Genomic DNA, 26,435 nt, shown 5'->3' on the forward strand with positions numbered 1-26,435 from the left:
CATATTTGGTGAAAATATCTAATTTTGTTCAGGAGTTCGAGACATTTATATGTATGAACATAAAAATTACCCACACCTGACTGAATTTTTTTGCCACTATCAAAATTTTGACATTTGGCCATTCATGTATAGTCAACAGCTTATGTTTCTGATTTTCCTACGGTGGTTTCATCTTGATCGGACTAACAGTTTGTTAGTTTGTTAGACAAATGTTGTTTAAACACTAAATCACAACCTAGCATGATTGGTATCGTTGGACTCGGCAAGGATTCAGGAATCCAAGGAGATGACTCCCGTGAAAATAAGTCAACCACATCCAAAGTTATAAGAATGTAAAATTTTTTCACTACTAGGTAGCGCTGGTCCAAAACTTCTCAGACTCCTTCAGGGCATCGAGCCGATGACACATACAGAGTTTCGTAATTATACGTTCATGTGTTCATAAAATACAGCATTTTACTGCAAAATTCAGAATGGCTGATATGGGAAAATTGGATATCACTCGACTTGGCATGACGCCTCAAATCTAAGGAAACCTTGGCCCTGTCCCAAATGGCACCCTAAACCCTCACGGTCTTCCTCTGAGTCCGCACTTCCACGACGTAATGCCACTTTGACTGCCAGGTAAAGTCCTCTGCGTAGCTCGCAGTCTTGCGGGCTCAGCTGAAGTGCGCATCGTGGGCGCTTATCAGCCGCAAAGTGGGCGCTCACGAACACCCTTCTTTAAGCTTAAATAACGAATGGGACACCCTACGGTCTTGGGGACTTAACGGACACGCGCATGCAGCGGCCATTGTAAGTCCACAAGACCGAAAGTGCACATGAAGTGTGCCATTTGGGACAGGGCCCTTGATTTTTGGACAAACCGTTTAGAATTTATAAGCGAAAATACCCATTTTTGTACCTCCGGACCAGTAGGTAGCGCTGCGCCAAAACGCAGGATGTAACCAAGTCATGCTTGAGATAACATGGACCAACTTTGGTCTGAATATACGATAAAGCATTGAGAAGATAGCGCTTGCGAAAATAGACGTAAGGCTCTATGTAAAATTCGTTTGCAAATCAACTTGTATTACTCAACTTTTATGGTCTGAAGATGATCTGGTTAAATTTTCGTGAAAATGTATGTTAGAAAAAGTATGTTTTGATTACAAATGTATTGTAATCAAATCGTCTTGAGCCAAGGAATCAGAGGAAAAAATAATTTTGTTTCTAGCCTTTTAAGATTCAAAAGTTATTATCATAAATATAAGTGCAAGTTTGGACAGTTGGTGGCACTAGAGTGATTTAGTTAGAGACTCCAAATTTGCTATGGTGACAGTCCAGACTCGCCTCTATCATATGCCAAATTCATAACTTCCCTGCAAGTGGTTCTATGAGCTGCCATAGACATCCTGAGTGGAAGAAGGCGGCGGCCAACGGATACAATAGGTGCCTGGCAGGTTTTATTTTCACATTACAGGTTCCCTGGGATGTGGATTAAAACGTATTAATAGTAATAATCATGACCAATGCATAAACAGTATGCAGTCATGGGCGAACATAAGGATCAGCTGAACATCAGAAACACAGACAGAGGGCTGAGTGCCAAAGCTGGTTTATTGTTTTTATTACAAAAATAAAATACAAATGACTATAGAGACACAGCAGACGTCTTACTAAATAATGCGACAGTAGAAACGCCACACGGCTGTCAGTGCTGCAATCACAGATCAAACACACCTGTAGATCTGTGAGCATCTTCATCGTCATCATCATCATCATCACCTGCTGTCAGAAAACCTGACGGACGGTCAGATGTACGTTACACACTTCAGCTCTACTATTATAAATGAGTTTGAAGTCAAATCAGCTCAACATGCTTTACAGAAGAGCTGGCGCTGTGATTTGGCTCGATATTAAACGTCACTTATTATTAAACACATATTTGAACAGAAGAAATCATCATCCGTGATGCCTCAGATTTCACCTAAAACAGTTCCTGGATGAAACAGAGGCGTTTTTGAACAACAGACGAGTTATTGAGTTAGCACACAAACTAAGAAATCAGAAACCAGAGTCACGGCTTTCAGTCGCGGGCAGACGGACGCAGTAATGAGTGTCCGTTGAAGAAATCAATCTAGATGAAGGCTTTCGCCGGATCGCACGTGAACATGAGAGCGTATTGCTGATGCCGCGGCGGGTCCTCGTGTTTTGCATAGCCTAGTTAGTTAGTTAGTCTGGTTCTCCAGCGGGAAAAAGGCACAGAATCTGTAAACTTTGCAGGAATTGCGTTGGATTCGGAGAAATGTGAGGACAACAGCGTCCTTCAGTGCAACACACAGAAAACAGATGAGGGTTCAGAGGGATGATGGGAAAACAAGCGTGACGGACACCAGGGAACAACGTTCCGCAAACATTCTGAAACGACATTGATTTTAGCCCTTAATGCAGGTAAACATCAAGTGAAGGAGATTCACTACATAACCGTCATGCAACTATCAGCCTGAGGCTCTACGTTTTGTGCTTTACTAATAAACCTAAATCATAATGGTCGAGTCATGTGACGCTGCTCATGTCACTGACACGGGACGCCACGTCCTGCTGCTCAAAACACACACACAGACACTGGTTTACAGTAGCAGTGCGAGAAGGTAAAGGCCACGATCTTCCAGATCAGCAGATGAGATAGACACAGGTGAGATGAGACGATCAGCTGACTGTGTTTATCTGCTCTGTTAGCGCTCACGGGATTTTCAGGCACACAAACATGAAAACAGACAGGCCCTTTAAACTCTGTGTGTGTGTTGCTCCTCAGGGGCGAGACGCACAGGAGACAGTCGCTCTGGGGCTGCAGTCACGGTGAAAAACAAGCAGTGGATCATTAGCTCAGTCTGAGTCGAGCAGAAGAAAGCGAAAGGGATGCTGGGAAACGGACACACGCGGCGCTGTAGAAACGCAGTTCAAGTCTCGCTCATCCATGATCCGCTGGCGTCACACCAGGCGCTCGGCAGCAGCGGCAGGTTCGGCCGCGAGATCTTTCCCGGCTTGAGAGCAGCATCCGCCGGCCGCTCCCTGACACACATCGCCCTCCTCCGGCCCCTCGCCCTCGTCCAGCCGGCACACGCACACCTCGATGCCCGAGTCGCCCGTCACGTGTCTGCGGCGGCCGCTAGACTCCGGCTCCTCCTGCGCGGGTGGCTGTGGGGCGTCCGGAAGAGACTCGGAGTAGGGTGGAGGGGGCGTCGGCGGGTGAGCCACCACCTCCTCATAGTCGGGCAGCTTACAGTCCGTCCAGAAGCCTGGAAGAGACGGAGACGCACGGATCAGAGCGATCGACCCATTCTGAGGATCTGATATGTCGTCACAGCATTTAATATAAAACACATCCACAACAATTCCTGAAATTACATTTTACATATTTTATATAATATTTACTAATATAAAATAAAAATCTGTAAAATAGAAAACAGATTTATACTTCAGATGGCAACTTCTTGATTCTGTAATCATATTCCAGTATTTTTCACAAATAAAGAAACTGTTAAAAATATGAATAAATAGGAAATAAACACTCAGTAATCTGATGTTTGTGTGCGAATGTGGAAATGATATTTTCTCATACAGCACAACAGTGAAAATAACATGGATGTGACATAGCAGCTGGATAGGGTGTTTGTGGATTGTGAGTCTCCAGTGAAGCAACTCCCATTCGAACACGCGTTCATACAGAAGATTTCACAGCTGGATTCCACTGCAAGGTTTGTGAAATTACATGTTCATTATAGGGGACATATCATGAAAATCTGACTTTTTCCATGTTTAAGTTCTATAATCGTGTCCCCGGTGCATCCACCAACCCATAAAACGTGAAAAAGGACAACCCAGTAACTTTGTTTTGGCAAGCCTTTCTCTGCAAGCATGTGAAATAATGAGCCACTCAGATTTTGCTCCCCTAGTGATGTAGGAAGAGGATCTTATTATAATATTACCACCCCTTAATCTGCACGTTTCCACCCACTGCACTGCCATTTTGTTTTCGCAAGTGACGACAGTGTACCAGTTCTAACGCCATGGCAAAAGTTAGAGCAAAGCATGCTAACTGTTCTGTCGTTGGCTGCACAGACGAACACACAACACTATTTAGAGTCTCGTTAGCTTGGATAGCCTGCAAGTTGACCCTGGCAAGCTCGATTGCTAAAAAAGGAGCGTTTCTGTCCGAGCGATATTTTGGAAAAAATATTAGACCATTCACAGCATTTGATAGCAATCATAAACGTTAGCCTGGTGTGTTTGGCTCTGTTTGGCAAACAGGAACACTATGTATAGTGGGCGTCCATATGGGTTTTGCACAAAAGATTAACATGACAGCACATGCTAGTGGATGAGTTGAATCAACTCCACAGAAACTACATAAATTTATCCACTAACCATTCAGAAACATCCAGTTTCATTCTAAAAGTTGTAACTTCTTCCTGAGTCTCTCCATCAGTGTCGACTCCGGTTTGAACAATGTAAGGCTGAACACCGTTACTGACAATCCTCATTTTGGCTGCGTGAGATTCTCCAGCTTTGTTGTTGTTGAGCAACCGAAGCGTGAGCTGTTAAAGCTCCACCCTCTTCTGGAAACGCCCAGGAGCAGCAGCTCATTTGCATTTAAAGGGACACACAAAAATGGCGTGTTTTTGCTCAAATAGGGGCAAATTTGACAAGCTTTAATAAATGATCTGTGGGGTATTTTGAGCTGAAACTTCACAGACACATTCTGGGGACACCAGAGACTTATATTACATCTTGTGGAAAGGGGCATAATAGGTCCCCTTTAAAAATTCAAAGACTTTATTTAATGATATAAAAGCATATTTGCTGAATGCTGAAGGTAGATGAGTATTATAGCGTTTGCCTGAGTTCTCAACACTTTCAAAATAAAAGTCCTGCTTCCGACACATTGGCCTAACAAAAACGAACTAATGCCCATGATTATAAAATGGCAAATATGGGCTGATATATTAGTTGACCACTAGATCAGAGTGCTGCTCAACTCCACAAACACAACAGACGCAACACACGCTTGCATGTTTCACTGCCACGGTTCGACCGCTGATATCAGGAGAGCTGGAGGACTTGCTGCCGGGTTGTATAAATGGAGTTAAGTAATTAGTTAGTTGCGCACACAGATGGGATGGGATGGTGTGACGCGGCTGTACTCACGTAGGTTGAGAGGAGGAGGAGCGATGAAGGAGCTGGAGGCGCCCTGATACGCCATCAGGCTGATCTCCCGCTGTCTCTGTTCCTGCTGCAGACGCATCTTCACACGCCGGTGTCGGTACGCGCAGCAGCAGCTCAGCATGATAATGAGGGTCCAGACCAGCCAGAACCCTGCAAACACACAACCTTCGTCATCATCATCATCATCTCTTCAGTGCAGTGGATGATGGGATTTATACTGCAGGCGTGAAGCGCTCACACGCGCTTCTGACTTCAGCGACTCGACACCTTCACATCTGTCAAATGCTGTTCATCAACTTCTCCAGTGTTTTCAAAAGCTATCAAACATGTCGTTTTCATGATCTTGTGTGAATTGAGAGACTTTTAAAAGTACAAATATCCCGTGAAATCATTTATCACAAGGCACAGCCATTTAAAATGAACTAGTGAAGACAAAAAGTTGATTAAAATATGTGATCAGGCACATATATACATGTTTTGACAAAATCATGAATCTGCTGGTGTGTGTGTAACAGATGAATCTGCTGGACTCACACCACAGCTCGTAATAGTACGTGCAGCACTCGGTCTCTCCGCAGCAGTAGCCCATCTCACAGCGGTACTGTTCATTGTTCACGCCGAAACAAAACTCCTTCCCCTGCCAAACAAACACAAGCATTCAGTGAAACACAGACGAGCTCTGAGGGTTTACATCAGTGTTTGAGTCTGACAGAAAACACTCAAAACACTGAGAGCAAGAGTCTGACCCTTCAGAACTAGTACAAAGACAAATTCATCCTTTGAAAGCCAGATGACTCGATTTGTGTCAAACATTCAACTATTGTGCTCAAGGTAAAACCGAAATAAAAGAGTCAATAAATACATATTAACCATTCTATATAAAAATGAGCCCCAATACTGTGTAAATTAACCGGAAACACGGTCAGTCTTTGTTGATTTGCGATGGATCATTTACACAATAACCTTTAAGAACAATCAGTACAAGTCAAACCCTAAACCTTACAAACGGACACAAACCGGTCGAACACCCTACAAACACACTAAAACACTACAAAACACTAAAGTCAAAACGAACTATAAGCAGAAATCTTTTCATCTCATCTGCTGAAATGTGTGATTTAAACATGTAAAACATTTATGTCGATCCTAAATACTCAGTAAGAATCAGAATAAAGAACATTCGGTTTCGGTTACCATTAAGCCCGTGTTTTGTGGCTTTATTTCAGTTGTTTATCGAGGCCTCCAAATCGCGCTAAACCCCGAGCTCGAGTTCAAGCATTCGCCGCCTCAGAGGCCGCGCCGCCGGCTTACCTGAACTAAACACGCCCCTGTGCAGAGAAGCCCCACGACGGAGCGCAGCATCTTCTGCGACATCTTTCTGCGCTTTTCTTTCCAAACTCAAGCTTAATCATAAAGCTTTAGTTGAACAGACGCGATGAACGTCCGCGCGTCATGTCTGTGTTAATGAATGTGATTAGATGTGATCCACAGAGGGCAGCAGCATCACATTCAGCACAACAACAATCACAGCAACAACACACGGAAACACATCCACTGTTTGTCATGTGTGTGTCGTTGTATTTATGAAATTTGATCATATTATACCCGTTAAATTCTTTTGAGTAAAACTATTTTTACAACAGGCACATCAGTTGACTTTCACATTTCAAAACATCGTAATTAGAAACAATGATACAAATAAATATATAATATAATTTTTAATATATAATTATATATATTAAATATATATATTTATATATGTAGTTTTTATGAGATACTGACATATTTGCATATTGTAAGATATTTAAAATGTTTTTTTTTTTTTAATGTAACGAATGCGCACGCGGAATCAGAACATGACGTCAACCGGATGACAACAAATGCGCGTTCTGCGAGACAGCGGGAGCGCGCACTGAGGAATGGTGAGTATCTCCGCTGATATCACACACACACACACTCATATCTCATTCATATATATGAAGAACATATGTCGCTTTGTCTTCTTTTGCTAGTTTTATTTTAGCAGTTTTGTGTTCATTACGAAACCGATTCACTGTGTGAAGAAACGCATTTATTCTTTGTAGTATTAAAAACAGCGCTCACAATAGATTTAACAGTTTGTTATAACACGTTACAGATAATTAGAAAACTGCTTGTTTTCAATGTTGTTAAAAACTCTAAATCTGTTATAGCCTATAATATAACCTATTATTATCTTTTCAGTGAGCTCAATAAGCAACAGAAGAGCCTCAGCTGAACTCACGTGGTGCTTTTTCATTTTTCTCATTTAAGTTACACAAGATATTAGATCATGTAAGAGTAAACAGAGGACATTTTATGTCATTGTGTTTGTTTAGTGTTCACTGACTGCACATATGGCGCAGAAACTGGGTTATTTTTGTTAGCAGCTCCCTGTTAAATCTGTGTCAATCCTAATCAAAGCAGATGATTGGTTCATCCGATCAGAGTCTCGTGTGATTGGTTCAGAAGCTTCTCTGGTCAGGCAGAAGTTCTAGACCCATTTTATGGGCCATTCTACAGCTGTCCCACAACCAAAAAACACATTTAAAAAGCATTTATGTATTCAAATTTTAGATGTTTACTAAGATCCTTCTATTATCTAAATAATCCCACAATAATATTTAAAAAAAGTCAGTAAGCTTAATATAAAATCATCATTTTATTGGGTATTTTCAGTTGGGAGGTGGCTGTCCTGAACCCTAAACCCTAAATTTCACCTTGTGAAAATGAAATTGAAATATGGGTTAAAATTGATATTGAGGATTGTTTTTTCCATTGGTTTTTTTTTTTTTTTTTTAAATATATTTTTGATATTTTTTTTTTTTAAAGTGAAGTTAAAAAATATACAGTATCTCACAGAAGTGAGTACACCCCTCTCATTTTTGTCAATATTTTATTATATCTTTTCATGTGACAACACTGAAGAAATGACACTTTGCTACAATGTAAAGTAGTGAGTGTACAGCTTGTATAACAGTGTAAATTTGCTGTCCCCTCAAAATAACTCAACACACAGCCATTAATGTCTAAACAGCTGGCACCCCAATTAGCCATTTTCTCTCCCCGGTGTCATGTGACTCGTTAGTGTTACAAGGTCTCAGGTGTGAATGGGGAGCAGGTGTGTTAAATTTGGTGTCATCGCTCTCACTCTCTCATACTGGTCACTGGAAGTTCAACATGGCACCTCATGGCAAAGAACTCTCTGAGGATCTGAAAAAAATAATTATTGCTCTACACAAAGATGGCGTAGGCTATAAGAAGATTGCCAAGACCCTGAAACTGAGCTGCAGCACGGTGGCCAAGACCATACAGCGGTTTAACAGGACAGGTTCCACTCAGAACAGGCCTCGCCATGGTCGACCAAAGAAGTTGAGTGCACGTGCTCAGCGTCATATCCAGAGGTTGTGTTTGGGAAATAGACGTATGAGTGCTGCCAGCATTGCTGCAGAGGTTGAAGGGGTGGGGGGTCAGCCTGTCAGTGCTCAGACCATACGCCGCACACTGCATCAAATTGGTCTGCATGGCTGTCGTCCCAGAAGGAAGCCTCTTCTAAAGATGATGCACAAGAAAGCCCGCAAACAGTTTGCTGAAGACAAGCAGACTAAGGACATGGATTACTGGAACCAGGTCCTGTGTTCTGATGAGACCAAGATAAACTTATTTGGTTCAGATGGTGTCAAGCGTGTGTGACGGCAACCAGGTGAGGAGTACAAAGACAAGTGTGTCTTGCCTGCAGTCAAGCATGGTGGTGGGAGCGTCATGGTCTGGGGCTGCATGAGTGCTGCCGGCACTGGGGAGCTACAGTTCATTGAGGGAACCATGAATGCCAACATGTACTGTGACATACTGAAGCAAAGCATGATCCCCTCTCTTCAGAGACTGGGCCGCAGGGCAGTATTCCAACATGATAATGACCCCAAACACACCTCCAAGACGACCACTGCCTTGTTAAAGAAGCTGAGGGTACCTAAACCCTATTGAGCATCTGTGGGGCATCCTCAAACAGAAGGTGGAGGAGCGCAAGGTCTCTAACATCCACCAGCTCCGTGATGTCATCATGGAGGAGTGGAAGAGGACTCCAGTGGCAACCTGTGAAGCTCTGGTGAACTCCATGCCCAAGAGGGTTAAGGCAGTGCTGGAAAATAATGGTGGCCACACAAAATATTGACACTTTGGGCCCAATTTGGACATTTTCACTTAGGGGTGTACTCAATTTTGTGGCCAGCGGTTTAGACATTAATGGGTGTGTGTTGAGTTATTTTGAGGGGACAGCAAATTTACACTGTTATACAAGCTGTGCACTCACTACTTTACATTGTAAGTGTCATTTCTTCAGTGTTGTCACATGAAAAGATATAATAAAATATTTACAAAAATGTGAGAGGTGTACTCACTTCTGTGAGATACCTTATATTTTATTTTTAAATCATGAAACTTTATGTGTCCCGCGTTTTCATGTCACTACCGAAACAGTGTATGTTTTAGTCCATTGGCTGTGACTGATTTTAACCACACCCCTACATTTTTGATCAGAAAATTTTGGGAGTTATTCCATAAACTTTAGTTTTTGTGTGTGTACAACTGTTCAGAACTGTGTTAGCTAACCATGTACTGATTAGCATCTTTGAGCTAGCCTCAAAAGTATCTAAAATTGTTACTACCGAAACAGTCATGACCGAAACGTATGGTGAAGTTTCGGTAGTGAAATCATTGTTTTTTTTTTAATGTTATTTGATAAAATTTAGTTTGTTTTCTGTGTACAGCTGTTCAGAACCTATGGTTCAGATCTGTGCTAGCTAACCATGTGCTGATTAGCATCTTTGAGCTAGGCTCAAAAGTATCTAAAATTGTCACTACTGAAACTTCACCATATTTCGGTCGTGACTGTTTCAGTAGTGACATCATTGTTTTGGTAGTGACAAAAGGGAACACATAATCATTTATTTAAGGGAAATCATTAGTATTTTGATATGTTTTATTAGTGTTTTAGTATGCAAGTTAAAATCCTGTAATGTGATGTAGACCAACACATTACTGTCACTACTGAAAATGTGCAGTCACGATCGAAACATGGGATGTTTTGTCAAAAACAAAGTATATTAAATTATCAACTAAGATGTTTTTATAGCGTTTGGTTCAATGTATATTCAAACTAATGAATCCTTCACTTTGAAATAAGTATGATAAACGTTGACTTTTACAAAGAAAGATTGGATTCAAAATACAACAAATATCTCATAAATTACACTTGAAATAATGTTAAAATTGTAATTGTTATTGATTTACCTGTGAAAACTTTTTTTTTTTTTTAAATAGCAAAAAAATATATATTTACAGGGTAGATGTAAACAATCTTAATAGGTCAACATAAGCCTTCTTATTAAATTATTTATTATTGTGTTTCAGTAGTGACAAATTTGGGGAAAGGAAAAATATTCTAAAACTTTCTGAAAATACAATATGAGAATTAACTGCACCTTGGATAATACAGGTGCTGGTCATGTAATTAGAATATCATCAAAAAGTTGATTTATTTCACTAATTCCATTCAAAAAGTGAAACTTGTATATTATATTCATTCATTACACACAGACTGATATATTTCAAATGTTTATTTCTTTTCATTTTGATGATTATAACTGACAACTAAGGAAAATCCCAAATTCAGTATCTCAGAAAATTAGAATATTGTGAAAAGGTTCAATATTGAAGACACCTGGTGCCACACTCTAATCAGCTAATTAACTCAAAACACCTGCAAAGGCCTTTAAATGGTCTCTCAGTCTAGTTCTGTAGGCTACACAATCATGGGGAAGACTGCTGACTTGACAGTTGTCCAAAATACGACCATTGACACCTTGCACAAGGAGGGCAAGACACAAAAGGTCATTGCAAAAGAGGCTGGCTGTTCACAGAGCTCTGTGTCCAAGCACATTAATAGAGAGGCGAAGGGAAGGAAAAGATGTGGTAGAAAAAAGTGTACAAGCAATAGGGATAACCGCACCCTGGAGAGGATTGTGAAACAAAACCCATTCAAAAATGTGGGGGAGATTCACAAAGAGTGGACTGCAGCTGGAGTCAGTGCTTCAAGAACCACTACGCACAGACGTATGCAAGACATGGGTTTCAGCTGTCGCATTCCTTGTGTCAAGCCACTCTTGAACAACAGACAGTGTCAGAAGCGTCTCGCCTGGGCTAAAGACAAAAAGGACTGGACTGCTGCTGAGTGGTCCAAAGTTATGTTCTCTGATGAAAGTAAATTTTGCATTTCCTTTGGAAATCAGGGTCCCAGAGTCTGGAGGAACAGAGGAGAGGCACACAATCCACGTTGCTTGAGGTCCAGTGTAAAGTTTCCACAGTCAGTGATGGTTTGGGGTGCCATGTCATCTGCTGGTGTTGGTCCACTGTGTTTTCTGAGGTCCAAGGTCAACGCAGCCGTATACCAGGAAGTTTTAGAGCACTTCATGCTTCCTGCTGCTGACCAACTTTATGGAGATGCAGATTTCATTTTCCAACAGGACTTGGCACCTGCAGACAGTGCCAAAGCTACCAGTACCTGGTTTAAGGACCATGGTATTCCTGTTCTTAATTGGCCAGCAAACTCGCCTGACCTTAACCCCATAGAAAATCTATGGGGTATTGTGAAGAGGAAGATGCGATATGCCAGACCCAACAATGCAGAAGAGCTGAAGGCCACTATCAGAGCAACCTGGGCTCTTATAACACCTGAGCAGTGCCACAGACTGATCGACTCCATGCCACGCCACATTGCTGCAGTAATTCAGGCAAAAGGAGCCCCAACTAAGTATTGAGTGCTGTACATGCTCATACTTTTCATGTTCATACTTTTCAGTTGGCCAAGATTTCTAAAAATCCTTTCTTTGTATTGGTCTTAAGTAATATTCTAATTTTCTGAGATACTGAATTTGGGATTTTCCTTAGTTGTCAGTCATATCAAAATGAAAAGAAATAAACATTTGAAATATATTAGTCTGTGTGTAATGAATGAATATAATATACAAGTTTCACTTTTTGAATGGAATTAGTGAAATAAATCAACTTTTTGATGATATTCTAATTATATGACCAGCACCTGTATATAATTTGCATACATATAAAATGTGTGGAAAAAGACTTTTTTTTTTTTTTTTTTTCAAGATGTTTCCAACTCTGACTTTGAACCAATTCTGTAGAATGAGCTTTATATTAAGTGTCTTTAAATTAATCATTTGATACAATGCACTTACAGTGAACATACATGTTTTTACATTTTACAGTTTTAAAAATACCTGCATGTAATTGCAGCTGTATTTAATTTCTGTGTGTGTGTGTGTGTGTGTGTGTGTGTGTGTGTGTGTGTGTGTGTGTGTGTGTGTGTCAGGGCCTGCTGTCAGTCTTAAGGAGACTGAAACACTCTCCTGAGCAGGAGGTCCGGATCCTCCTACTGGGTTTGGATAATGCAGGCAAAACCACCTTACTGAAGCAGCTGGCGTCTGAAGACATCAGCCACATCACTCCTACACAGGTCAGCGAGAGTCAGAGTCACGCTTTATCTGATCTGACTCTCCGTCCACATCTGCAGCGGTTCTCACATGCTCATGTCTCTCTCCAAAGGGCTTCAACATAAAGAGTGTCCAGTCTCAAGGGTTCAAGCTGAACGTGTGGGACATCGGTGGACAGCGGAAGATCAGGCCGTACTGGAGGAATTACTTCGAGAACACAGATCTCCTGGTCTCATTAGCCTTCATTTCTTATATTTTGCATACTCTTTAATGTGTGTGATTACAGTTTTCCCAGTACAGCCTCATTACTGTTCAAGCCAACATTCGTTTACTCTCTTAATTCATGTTCTTGGTCTCATTGTGAACGATTAATCAGTGACGTTATTCTAAAGAAAGTAATGTTTGACTTTCATCAAACTGTAATAATTCTCGTCTGCTGATGTTACTCATGTGAATCAATAGTCAGAATTACTGTTTACTCATGTAATGCAGCCTTGCCAATAGTTAACATAGTAGTTTAATAATGCTCATTAACGTTTTAATCAGGAGTGTAAAATACTCGACTTGGTTTTTACTTAATTTACTCACCCCCATGTCATCCAAGATGTTCATGTCTTTCTTTCTTCAGTCGAAAAGAAATGAAGGTTTTTGAGGAAAACATTCCAGGATTTTTCTTCATATAGTGGACTTCGAGTTGAAGGTCCAAATGTCAGTTTCAGTGCAGCTTCAAAGAGCTCTACATGATCCCAGACGAGGAATAAGAGTCTTATCTAGAGAAACCATCGGTCATTTTCTAGAAAATAAAAATGTATATACTTTTTAACCACAAATGCTCATCTTGCACTAGCGTCCATGACTTCACACATTACGTAGTCACGTTGGAAAGGTCACACGTGACGTAGGTGGAAGTACTGAAAAACTCCATCTCATTTTCTCCTCCAACTTCAACATCATCCGACATCGTTGTTTTACCTTTTTTTTTTGTAAAGGGCATTTGACTTAGTCTTTGCACGTTCACTTTGTAGACACTGGATCTGTACTTCCGCCTACGTCACGCTTGACCTTTCCAACGTGATTACGTAATGCGTGGCGCATCGCAGAGCAGTGCAAGATGAGCATTTGTGGTTAAAAAGTATATAAACTTTTTTTTTTTTAAGAAAATGACCGATCATTTCACTAGATAAGACCCTTATTCCTCGTCTGGGATCATGTAGAGCTCTTTGAAGCTGCACTGAAACTGACATTTGGACCTTCAACCCGTTGAACCCCAGTGAAGTCCACTATATGGAGAAAAATCCTGGAATGTTTTCCTCAAAAACCTTCATTTCTTTTTCGAATGAAGAAAGAAAGACATAAACATCTTGGAAATTTTAATTCTGAAGTTAAAAGTATTATTTTGGGGGATTTGTACTTGTGATTTAAACTAAATTCTGTACTTTTTACAATTTGTACACCTTGCAATTTTATTTTGACTTTTAAAAGTACTCATTTCATTTTTGCAGGGGTGTTTCGAGGTTTGACTTATTTTTTTAACATCGATATCGACTGGTCAGTGGTAACTATCCACTAAATTGCATGACAGTAAAATCAGCTAGTTTTTTACAGCAAGAGAATTCATATTTTGATGGCCACTATATTATTAAAGGATTCGCTCACTCCAAAATGAAAATTATGTCATTAATTACTCACCCTCATGTCGTTCCAAACTCGTAAGTCTTTTGTTTATCTCTTAGAACACAAATAAAGGCTTTCTGAAGCGAAGCGATGTGTTTGTGTAAGAAAAATATCCATATTTAACAACTAATAAAGTAAAATATCTAGCTTCCTAGACCGCCTTCCGTATCCAACTTACGAAAAAAGCATAACTGATGTCGCGTCAGTTAAGCTTTTTCCGTAAGTTGAATAGGGAAGGCGTAGGACGTAGCGTAAGCTTTTTGAACTGTGAGAGTTTTACACTTTCTTTGTAAGTTGAATACGGAAGGCGGTCTGGCGGAAGCTAGATATTTTACTTTATTAGTTGTTAAATATGGATATTTTTCATACACAAATGCATCGATTCACTTCAGAAGGCCTTTATTAACTCCCCGGAGCCGTGTGGAGTACGTTATGGAAGTGGATGTAGACATTTTCTTCAGCTCATACTCGTTGGTCCCGTTCACTGCCATTATAAAGCTCGGATGCGTCAGGATATTTATTATTAAAACTCCGACTGTGTTCATCAGAAAGAAGAAAGTCGTATACACCTAGGATATCTTGAGGGTGAGTAAATCTTGGGGTAATTTTCATTTGAAAGTGAACTAATCCTTTAATTTCTTTGTAAATATTTTTTGACATTCTTACCAGGCAGTGGTTAAGTGTTACTGTAATTATATTAAAGTATTATAGAAAATAGTTCATGATGCTTAAACAAGAAACTCCTCTCTCATTTTTATTTTTGCTAGGTTACTTCTACTTTTGAAATACTTACATAATTGTACCATTAAGTAGTGCTTTTTACTTTCACTCAAGTATGTTTTTGGCTTTTGAGTAACATTTTCACTGAGTATCAATATACTTTCACTTTACTTCTATAATAATTTTATACATTTTTTTTATAATGTTGATATACACCTTTAATGTAATAAAGATCATGTGAGGATGGATTTGGGATGAAGCGTGAGCTTTGGGATCCACTGCTGGTGTTTGTACCTCGTTACGTCTGTATCACTGCAGGATTCAAATGGGTTGTGAATGTTGTTTCATGTTGACTTTAAGTGAATATCATCCATTTAGTATTATTTCCATCAGACATTATAAACTTCATATAAACAGATGAGCTTCTGCTTATGTCTGTTGATCTCTTACAGATTTATGTGATTGACAGCTCAGACAGAAAGCGCTTTGATGAGACGGCACAGGTGAGACATTGATTATAGTGTTATTGTTACATTGAGTGGATGCAGACGCCTTGCTTGTTTTAGCCACAGATGATTAATCAGCCAACGGTAAGCTGTCATTTACATTTCACTGAATATGAGCACATATTGTGAAGCATGAAAAATACAAACCTACATGGATCTGAATCAGAGAACCTTTGATAAACCATGAAGAGACCGTAGAGACTGAGTCTGATACTAGTGAAAAGGTTCTTCATGAAGATCAGCCTCTCTTTATGATGGCTTTCTGTCTGTATTTCTGCTCACACATCTTCAGGAGTTGGCGGAGCTGCTCGACGAGGAGAAACTGAGCATGGTGCCTCTGCTGATTTTTGCCAACAAGCAAGACATGATGACGGCAGCGACAGCGGCTGAGATCGCAGAGGGTCTGAACCTGCACACCATACGAGACCGAATATGGCAGATCCAGCCCTGCTCCGCTCTCACGGCAGAGGGGGTTCAGGTACACACACACACACACACACACACACTCACACAATCACACACACACACACCTTTACAATCACACCAGCAAACACACACATGCACACACACACTCACTCACTCACTCACTCACTCACTCACACACTCACACAATCACACACACACTCACTCACACAATCACACAAGCAAACACACTCACACACACACTAACACAATCGCACACGCACAGACATGCACACACTCACACACACACACTCACTCACTCACTCACACACACATACACACACTCACACACACACACACACACCTTAACACAATCACACTAACACAATCACACACGCACACACACCTTAACAATCACACACGCACACACACAGACATGCACACACTCACACACGCACACACACACACACACACACACCTTAACAATCACACAAGCAAACACACTCACCCACACACACACACACTCACTCACACACCTTAACACAATCACACAAGCAAACACAATCACACACAGACATGCACTCACTCACCCACACACACACTCACTCACACACACACACACACACACACACCTTAACAATCACACAAGCAAACACACTCACACACACTCACAATCACACACAGACATGCACTCACTCACCCACACACACACTCACTCACACACACACCTTAACACAATCACACACACACCTTAACACAATCACACACAGACATGCACTCACTCACTCACTCACACACACACACACACACACACACCTTAACACAATCACACAAGCAAACACACTCACACACACACTAACACAATCACACACACACACACCTTAACAATCACACAAGCAAACACACTCACACACACTAACAATCACACATGCACACACACAGACATGCACACACTCACTCACTCACACACACGCACACCCACCTTAACAATCACACAAGCAAACACACGCACACACACACTAACACAATCACACACGCACACACACACATGCACACACTCACTCACACACACGCACACACACACTCACTCACTCACACACACACCTTAACAATCACACAAGCAAACACACTCACACACACTCACTAACACAATCACACACATACACACACACAGACATGCACACATTCACTCGCACACACTCACTCACACACACCTTAACACAATCACACAAGCAAACACACTCACACACACTAACACAATCACACACGCACACACATACAGACATGCACACACACACCTTAACACAATAACACGCACACACTCTCGCTCACACACACTAACACAATCACACACACACTAACACAATCACATGCGCACACACAGACATGCACACACTCACTCACACGCACACACCTTAACACAATCACACAAGCAAACACACTCACACACACTAACACAATCACACATTAACGCAATCACACACGAACACACACAAACAGACATGCACACACTTACTCACACACACACGCACACATTCACACACACACTAACACAATCACACACGCACACACAGGTTTGTTTTGCTATCTTAGTGAGGACTCTCCACAGGCGTAATGGTTTTTATACTGTACAAACTGTACATTCTCTCCCCCTACACTACCCCTGCCCCTAAACCTACCCATCACAGGAAACATTCTGCATTTTTACATTTTTAATAAAACATTGTTTAGTATGTTTTTAAAGCTATTTTAAATATGAGGACTCATGAAATGTCCTAATATTTCATGTTTACATCTTATACCAATGTAATACCCATGTCATTATACAAATTTGTGTCCTCATAAATCACAAAAATGCGCACACACACACACAGAAACTCACACACACACACTCACTCACTCAGAGACACACACTCACTCACAGACACTCACACACACACACACACACACAGTATTCATGAAGTGAGGCTCATGTCTCTGTCTGCTGTAGGACGGGATGGTTTGGCTGTGCAGGAATATTCCAACCAGGAAGAAATGATCGACAAGGAGAAACATGGGCTGAATTTCATCTTGACAGTACGGACTTGAACTATGGAAGCCTGTTTCTGCCACATGAGGAAAAATCATGCTTTTGTAAATCATAATTATGACATAAAAAGTTTAAATTATGACATAAGTCAAAACCATGACATACTAAGTCATAATTATAAGATGAAAGTTGAAAATATGACTTAAAAATAAAATTATATAATAATTATGACAGTGAGAATTTCAACTTTAATGTTAATTGATAGATGCTCAAGTACAGTATTTATTTAAGATTTTATAGTCCAGATTTTCACTGTGATGATCTCATCTGGTCGCTGATGACGACAGTCTCTGTCTGACAATTTACTGGTGGTTTTTAGTAATAAACAAGTTTCATTTACAACTACTAGTGCTTCTTTGTGTTGGTCTTGTGAATCGATACTTCCTCTGGAAAAAATACGCTGAAGCTGCAGTTCTTCATGATGAACACTAGATGGAAACCTTTCTCAGCGTTCACTGGCAGCTCTTCTGAAGGTAAATCATTTTCATTCATGTCACAGTCACACAGCAGCACATTACATGACTTACGATATTACAGCTATCAAATTCAGTCGCGTATTTTCCATGTTTAATCCCAAAAGTGATCAGTGAGAAGACTTTTCCCATATCCCAAAACAAACCCTCATATTTTTTTTTTTTTTTTTTTTTTGCCTGCAGGTCTGCTGCTGTTTTGCACCTGTGCATCTTTCTTGCATTTACAATAAATCAAAACGCACCAGCTCACTATTCAATTTCCAGAGTTCTCACCTTGTTCACCATGATTTAGCGCGAGGCGCTGGAATTCTCCTCAGGTAATCGGCTCGGGCTCGGTACTTTGCTCTTATGGGACATTTACATACGACTCTCTTTCCAAGACCTCTAATAGATCTCCAATACAATTTGCATTTATATAGCCACTTCATAGCAACATGATTTGAGTGTTTTACCATGATGCAAACACACCGGCCCAGCCTTGACTCGAGGTGCCGCTCGGCCTCTCTCCGCGTCAAGAGCCGGACACTCAGCGGAGCTCAAGGTGAAGCGGCCGTCAGCATTCAGCGCATGCGCGGACAGATGGTGCAGCGGCGGTTCCTGCTGAACGGACAGATCCGGTCTGAAACCATGAGCAAACGGGAGCGATTTTAAAAATAATGCTTCAGCAGAGAGCCCTTGTATGTATACGCTTGAGTGCTATTTTGGTTAAACTTTTAAAGAATTGTTAAATTGTTAAAAGTTTCTTGATTCCAAGTAATTAGACATTAGACCAACCCTAATAAAAAACACCTGAGCAAGCTAATCAAGGTCTTCGGAGTAACTAGAAAATTGACCATATGCACTGAACATTCTTAAGAACTTCCGCAATAATATAAGGCAGCTGGAAAACTTCCGGTGAAATGTCACTTGTTGTGTCGGAATCATCAATGTCCTGAGGGAACATTAACAGCATCAAATACTTAGTTTATAATCAGAATATAGTCACTAAAATAGTCAGGCCTAGTGTTAATTTAGTTGAGACGACATACAAAAGACGCATCTCAGTGTTCCTCCTCGGCAAAATTCAATTCGACCACCAGTTTTCACACTTTAGTGTGAAAAAAAAAAAGTGTCAACACACTGTAAATTAAAGATTTATTGTACACTTTAGTTAGATTCAATGAAAAAATGTGAGTTTTCACAAGTGTGCCAAAATCATTGAGCTTCGCTGCACTGACTGACAGCTTCTGATTATAAAGTGAGAGCCGGTGATCGCTTTCTGTATAATTCATTCACAAGAAAAGTTATTGTTTTTCATGAGATTTTGTGAGTACTTCATACTTCACCTTGACAAAAAGTATTTTTAAACCTAGTGATTTTATGTTTAATGTTTATTCAAAAGCGAAACTGAGTGAAAAACTATTACAAGAAATGGCTAATATATGCGCAAATAAATGGTCCTATGCCGCCATCTGATGGTTAAAAGTGTTATAAAAGTGTTTTCTATCAAATGTTGGATTTCCTACATCTTGAAATGTTCGGTTTTACAAATTGGGACAATCTCAGAAGGGTGAACAAATAATGTTTTTGGTCATCACATTAAAAATAACATTTGAAGTGCTGGAGAAATGTTGCATGTGCGTGTCTAATTACAGACACTGCGTTTCTTATTCAAACGTTCCCATTAGCTTCATCAATCAATAAAACTGGTTTATTGGTAAATTAGGCAAGTGTGAACTGCATTAAAATATAAATACAACATTAAAAAGTCAACCATCGATGGTTTTGTGTTGATGTACAGCGAGTACAGAATGACAGTTCACCGGAAATGCCCAAGCTGGTTTAACAAAATCCAGGAAGTAAACGTGCATACGGTCAATTGCAGGTAGGTAAGTTTGATCAGGGTTTGAGCAGTGGAACCCTATTCCCTGCATTAGTCCACTGTAATATATTCCACTTGCGTGATTTTCCCCCTAACCGGATCAGCACGAACCCACCCTGCAGCACATCCTTAAAGGGATAGTTCACCCAAAAATGAAAATTCTGTCATCATTTACTCACCATCAGGTTGTTCCAAACCTGTATTAATTTCTTTGTTCTGCTGAACACAAAGGAAGAGATTTTGAAGAAAGTTTGTGTCCAGGCTGCTTTGGGGCACCATTGACTTCTATAGTAGGAAAACAAATTACTATGGAAGTCAAAGGTGCCCCAGAACTGTTCAGTTTCCCACATTCTTCAAAATATCTTCTTTTGTGAGAACAGAAAAAAGAAATTTATACAGGTTTGGAGCAACCTGAGGGCGAGTAAATGATGACAGAATTTTCATTTTTGGGTGAACTATCCCTTTAAGATTTAATTTCTCGTGTCAATCAAACAGCTGATTGGCTACACAACGCTGAAACAAATACTGACCACTATCCCAAACCTAAACCTCAGAACAGCATTGGTAGCACATCCTGATAGATTGAGCATTACTGTTTGTAGTGATCAGATCCATCCATGGCTTTTCTTGACTGGTGACCCCTTGACCGGTGAAAATGTCTGCAGAGTGGGTTTGTGCTCAACTGATTTGGGAGAAAATCTTGCAGTCCATTTTAAGGAGTGTAAGAAAACCAGTAAGTGAATTTGGACACAGCAGATCTCGCCCCCCATTGACTACCATAGTAGGAACAAAAATACTATGGTAGTCAATGGGGGGTAAGATCTGCTTGGTTACAAACATTATTCCAAATATCTTCCTTTGTGTTCAGCAGAACAAAGAAATTTATACAGGTTTGGAACAACCTGAGGGCGAGTAAATGATGACAGAATTTTCATTTTTGGGTAAACAATCCCTTTAATGCCAGGTGTAAGTAGCGTCTAGGAGTCTGTCACATGACATTATCATTGTGGACAGTGAGACTGCCATGGCCTCAGGTCTCCTCCCTCCATCAGTCTCGTCTCACGGGTGTATCTGTCATGTGTTTGCGTGTGCTGGGAACACGGATGTTTCATAAACACGGGAGCACAGAGCAGGCTTATCTGTATAAAAGATAAGAGAAACCATCGGCCATTTTCTAAAAAAATCAACATTTATATACTTTTTAACCACAAATGCTCATCTCACACTGCTCTGTGATGAGCCACGCATTACGTAATCACGTTGGAAAGGCGAAAGTACTGATCCAGTGTCTACAAAGTGAACATGCAAAGACTAAGCCAATCGGCCTTTACAAAAAAAGGTAAAACAACAATGTCGGACAATTTTGTAGCTGGAGGACAAAATGAGATAGAGTTTTTCGCCCTACCGCAGTACTTCCACCTACGTCACGCTTGACCTTTCAACGTAATGTGTGGTGGATCGCAGAGCTAGTGAACATTTGTGGTTAAAAAGTATATAAACTTTTATTTTTTAGAAAATGACCAATCATTTCACTAGATAAGACCCTTATTCCTCGTCTGGGATCGTGTAGAGCTCTTTGAAGCTGCACTGAAACTGACATTTGGACCTTCAACCTGTTGAACCCCAGTGAAGTCCACTATATGGAGAAAAATCCTGAATGTTTTCCTCAAAAACCTTAATTTCTTTTCGACTGAAGAAAGAAAGACAAACATCTTGGATGACATGGGGGTGAGTAAATTATCAGAAAATTTTAATTCTGAAGTGAACTAATACTTTAATGTATGTATTCATATGTTACGCAGCTGTATGTGGAATACCGTACCGCTGATCTGACTGGCGGTCTGTACAATGTCCTGTACTTTTTTTTGTCTCTGAAAAAAGGAGAAGAAAGCATTGTGTAAGTGTGTGAGCTCTTGTTTATGATGCTGTTATTATTCAGCACTAGATAGCAATGCTTTTAGGACATTTGCCATAAATATTAAGTACAATTTATGTGCTGCTAAAGTTCTGCTTAGTGCTTTGGGAAACCCTACAGTGACGTTTGAGTTTATTTCACAGTAAACAAGCAGTTTTCCTGCAACATCAAGTAAAGTCAACTCTCCATAATCAGTCAGGCAATAACCTCCTTCACACCATCCAAAGCAACGTCTGAGCTGTAAAGTGTCTGTTCAATCAAACTTTGCTCCGTTTATAGTGTCATAACAGTCCCACTGAGAGACAATCTCCATCATCGTCCACTGATTACAGCGGCATGATAAAAGCAAACCAATGTGACCCGGCTCTGCTGAAGCGTCGCCTCCGCGGAGCCCGGGCCGTAAACGCCGGTGGGAGATCACACCTCGCGCGGGTCACGGCAGGGTCCACAGGCTCTGCAGGGGGTCCAGCGCTCTGGAGATACAGACAGATGACGAGATAGTGGCTGGATGGAGATGAATTAGAGGGGGAAGCTGCTGGAGCGTTTAATGTACAGGACATGATAAAGGCGTAACACAGTAATGCAGCTTTACCAAGAGATTTGTTTAAGCTAAAAGTGTCAGATGGGTTGGGAAACTTGTGAAGCTCCATCAATGGGATGTTTCTCTTGGTCTCTCAGGTTATGTTGTATTGAGAAGTTTTGTCTTATTGTAGATCTATAGTTTCTTTCTCATTTGGTCTTCAAAGTCAGAAAATACTTCTCATTTATCCATTTGATAAGGTGTAGCATCATCATGAGGATGATAAAATCAATCACAAAGCATCAATGACACATTTTGTTGCAGTAACATTGAAAAGCTTCCAGAGTTTTTCAGTAAATGAACAAGAAATATGAACGCTTTCCACTTGACATCATAATTGCGACTTCCAAACTGCTTGAGGACGGACAACCATGACGAATCAATGGAGAGCTCAGCTGCGTGCCGCAGGTCAGAGGTCACGATCTTGACTCCCGTCTGACCTCTGACTTCAGATTTCACTGACGGCAGACAGCAGCCATCGCTCAGCGACTCCAAGAAAATCAAGTCCTCTTCGCTGACTGATCGTCCTCATTTTTGAAAGGATCTTTTTCCATTTGCTGCGCCGTCCGCAGGTCCGTCCTCACGTCTGTCTGTCTGCCTGCCGTTTGACTTTTTATCACCTCTCGCCGCGAGAGAGAACCGCCGCCATCCGTCATTACGGCACACGATGACAGCTCCTCACGCATGCATGAAAGAAATAGATTTTTACATTTGGCCAAATCCGGGGGGTTACTTTAGTGTAACCGATTCGATATTCTCCAAACGAGCCGGGCGATATACGTACACGCCGAGACAGATGTGATGATCTATAGCTCGCTCTTAATGGATTCTGTCAACTTTAGAGAAAAGACAGGCCTTCTACTTTTAGGGAGAAAAAGACATAATGTGTGCAATAAAAACATAATTATTCAATTGATTAGGCCTGTAATTTATGCCATTCACATTCGCCGCTGTCTGAATAAGACGGAAGCGTCAAACGTGGCCGAAGTAGGAAATGAAGCGACGCAAAAGAGGCACTTTGACAAAACAGCGCAGAGCGGGCGAGTCCTGCGGCCAGAGAATCACGTCATTACACAAATACACAACCGATCAGCTGAACGATCGTCTGCAGAGATGCTGATAGAGAGCATGAGTTTAAGTGAGCTTCAGCAGCAGGTCACACACAAACATGACGAGGAGGGCGGGACCTCCATCAAGCGCTTGCGTCTGTGGACTGAACGATCACATCCTTCACATTCATGGAACCTTTTCTCACTCAGTGGTGTCATGGCTGATCATGTGATAAACACAGGCCTGAAGTTTCCGGACTTCACCACAACCTAAAACGATCAGCTGTCAACTCACTTAACTATTATGAACACTCAAGAAAACCAGTATCATATACATTACTGACAGTACACTGCCCTCCTGGCAGCTTCATTCATCTGAACTTTAGATATTACACTCTAAAAAACACTGGGTTAAAAGTTTGGCTGGGTAAATATAGGACAGAACTCATGTTAGGTTAATTTTACCCAGCAAATTGGGTTGTTTACGCAATCCAGCAATGGGTTGATTCATTTTTACTATAATACTAGCTTATTTTTTTCTTTTACTTTATACATGAATTAATGTTTACAGATTAACTTAAATCCAGATATTATAGGTAAAAATTAAACATTTAGAAGTAATTCAAGTGTAGTCGACCAGCCTCTGTTGTCCTTTTTTTCACCGTAATGGCGCTGCCATTCTCATGCCGGAGATGGCTCGCGTTCGGCGGGGGAACTGCTAACTTCAGACCACCGCCCTGTGTTTCACTTGTAGCCGAAAAATGTTGTGACTGACTCCATAACCTGTCCATAAATAATCAGTGTACAGTTATATTTTAACATATTTTAACATCCTAAGTATTTATATTCTGTATCTTTTTGAATAAAATCATAAAAAATTTTATGCAAGGCATTAGGTGTTTTCATCGCGTGAAAAGACCAACGCGACACTCGTTTAGGTGACTCACATCGCGCCCCTGTATGTTGCTTTGCATAAAATTAAACGATATACAGAACAATAACTACGTTTTAGATAAAACAAAACATACACAAACCTGTATTTTACCGAAGACATGCACCAATTTGACAGAGCTGCACTGCTCTCTCCTGAAGAGGTCACAAAAAGCCAGCGATAAATAACTCAACCCCTGGGTTGTTACGTCTGACCCAGGATCTTGGTAACACAAAAACTACCCAAACACTGGGTTGTTACGTCTGACCCAGGATCCTGGTAACACAAAAACTACCCAAACACTGGGTTGTTACGTCTGACCCAGGATCTGGGTAACACAAAAACTACCCAAAGACTGGGCTGTTACGTCTGACCCAGGATCTGGGTAACACAAAAACTACCCAAACACTGGGTTGTTACGTCTGACCCAGGATCTTGGTAACACAAAAACTACCCAAACACTGGGTTGTTACGTCTGACCCAGGATCTGGGTAACACAAAAACTACCCAAACACTGGGTTGTTTCGTCTGACCCAGGATCTGGGTAACACAAAAACTACCCAAACACTGGGTTGTTACGTCTGACCCAGGATCTTGGTAACACAAAAACTACCCAAACACTGGGTTGTTACGTCTGACCCAGGATCCTGGTAACACAAAAACTACCCAAACACTGGGTTGTTACGTCTGACCCAGGATCTGGGTAACACAAAAACTACCCAAAGACTGGGCTGTTACGTCTGACCCAGGATCTGGGTAACACAAAATCTACCCAAAGACTGGGTTGTTTCGTCTGACCCAGGATCTGGGTAACACAAAATCTACCCAAACACTGGGTTGTTTCGTCTGACCCAGGATCTGGGTAACACAAAAACTACCCAAACACTGGGTTGTTACAGCTGACCCAGGATCTGGGTAACACAAAATCTACCCAAAGACTGGGTTGTTTCGTCTGACCCAGGATCTGGGTAACACAAAATCTACCCAAAGACTGGGTTGTTACGTCTGACCCAGGATCTGGTTAACACAAAATCTACCCAAAGACTGGGTTGTTACGTCTGACCCAGGATCTGGTTAACACAAACACTATACCCAAACACTGGGTTGTTACGTCTGACCCAGGATCTGGGTAACACAAACACTATACCCAAACACTGGGTTGTTACGTCTGACCCAGGATCTGGGTAACACAAAAACTACCCAAACACTGGGTTGTTACGTCTGACCCAGGATCTGGGTAACACAAAATCTACCCAAAGACTGGGTTGTTACGTCTGACCCAGGATCTGGTTAACACAAAATCTACCCAAACACTGGGTTGTTACGTCTGACCCAGGATCTGGGTAACACAAACACTATACCCAAACACTGGGTTGTTACGTCTGACCCAGGATCTGGGTAACACAAACACTATACCCAAACACTGGGTTGTTACGTCTGACCCAGGATCTGGGTAACACAAACACTATACCCAAACACTGGGTTGTTACGTCTGACCCAGGAT

The 26,435-nt window shown here is 41.1% G+C and overlaps 2 protein-coding genes across 3 annotated transcripts; one reads left to right on the forward strand and one right to left on the reverse strand.

Moving 5' to 3' along the window:
* Nucleotides 1-1,581: 1,581 nt before the first annotated feature.
* Nucleotides 1,582-6,774, reverse strand: wbp1 (WW domain binding protein 1). 2 transcript variants are annotated; one of them, XM_051895158.1, is made up of 4 exons: nt 6,520-6,774; nt 5,743-5,845; nt 5,191-5,358; nt 1,582-3,281 (listed from the first exon to the last, which is right to left on the reverse strand). In XM_051895158.1, exons 1-4 carry the CDS (start codon nt 6,580-6,582, stop codon nt 2,974-2,976), a joined length of 642 nt encoding a protein of 213 aa, XP_051751118.1. In that variant the 5' UTR covers nt 6,583-6,774; the 3' UTR covers nt 1,582-2,973. The 2 variants fall into 2 exon arrangements, with proteins under 2 accessions (XP_051751118.1, XP_051751119.1); XM_051895159.1 differs by having other exon boundaries at nt 6,403-6,532.
* Nucleotides 6,775-7,061: 287 nt separating this feature from the next.
* Nucleotides 7,062-18,467, forward strand: LOC127513408 (ADP-ribosylation factor-like protein 3). Its single transcript, XM_051895160.1, has 6 exons — nt 7,062-7,130; nt 12,611-12,754; nt 12,844-12,960; nt 15,578-15,628; nt 15,924-16,109; nt 18,024-18,467. Exons 1-6 carry the CDS (start codon nt 7,128-7,130, stop codon nt 18,069-18,071), a joined length of 549 nt encoding a protein of 182 aa, XP_051751120.1. The 5' UTR covers nt 7,062-7,127; the 3' UTR covers nt 18,072-18,467.
* Nucleotides 18,468-26,435: the final 7,968 nt, after the last annotated feature.

Source organism: Ctenopharyngodon idella, chromosome 5 (genome assembly GCF_019924925.1).
Source record: "Ctenopharyngodon idella isolate HZGC_01 chromosome 5, HZGC01, whole genome shotgun sequence".
Taxonomy (NCBI): domain Eukaryota; kingdom Metazoa; phylum Chordata; class Actinopteri; order Cypriniformes; family Xenocyprididae; genus Ctenopharyngodon; species Ctenopharyngodon idella.

Bases quoted from the DNA above. Each gene is read 5' to 3' on its own strand.
- wbp1 (XM_051895158.1), bottom strand. From the start codon at position 6,582: ATGTCGCAGAAGATGCTGCGCTCCGTCGTGGGGCTTCTCTGCACAGGG. The intron at 5,846-6,519 runs GTAAGCCGGCGG...TTTGTTTGGCAG, and splicing joins CAGGGGCGTGTTTAGTTCAG to GGGAAGGAGTTTTGTTTCGG. The intron at 5,359-5,742 runs GTGAGTCCAGCA...GTGTGTTTGCAG, and splicing joins GTACTATTACGAGCTGTGGT to GGTTCTGGCTGGTCTGGACC.
- LOC127513408 (XM_051895160.1), top strand. The intron at 12,755-12,843 runs GTCAGCGAGAGT...CTCTCTCCAAAG, and splicing joins GCCACATCACTCCTACACAG to GGCTTCAACATAAAGAGTGT. The intron at 12,961-15,577 runs GTCTCATTAGCC...GATCTCTTACAG, and splicing joins TCGAGAACACAGATCTCCTG to ATTTATGTGATTGACAGCTC.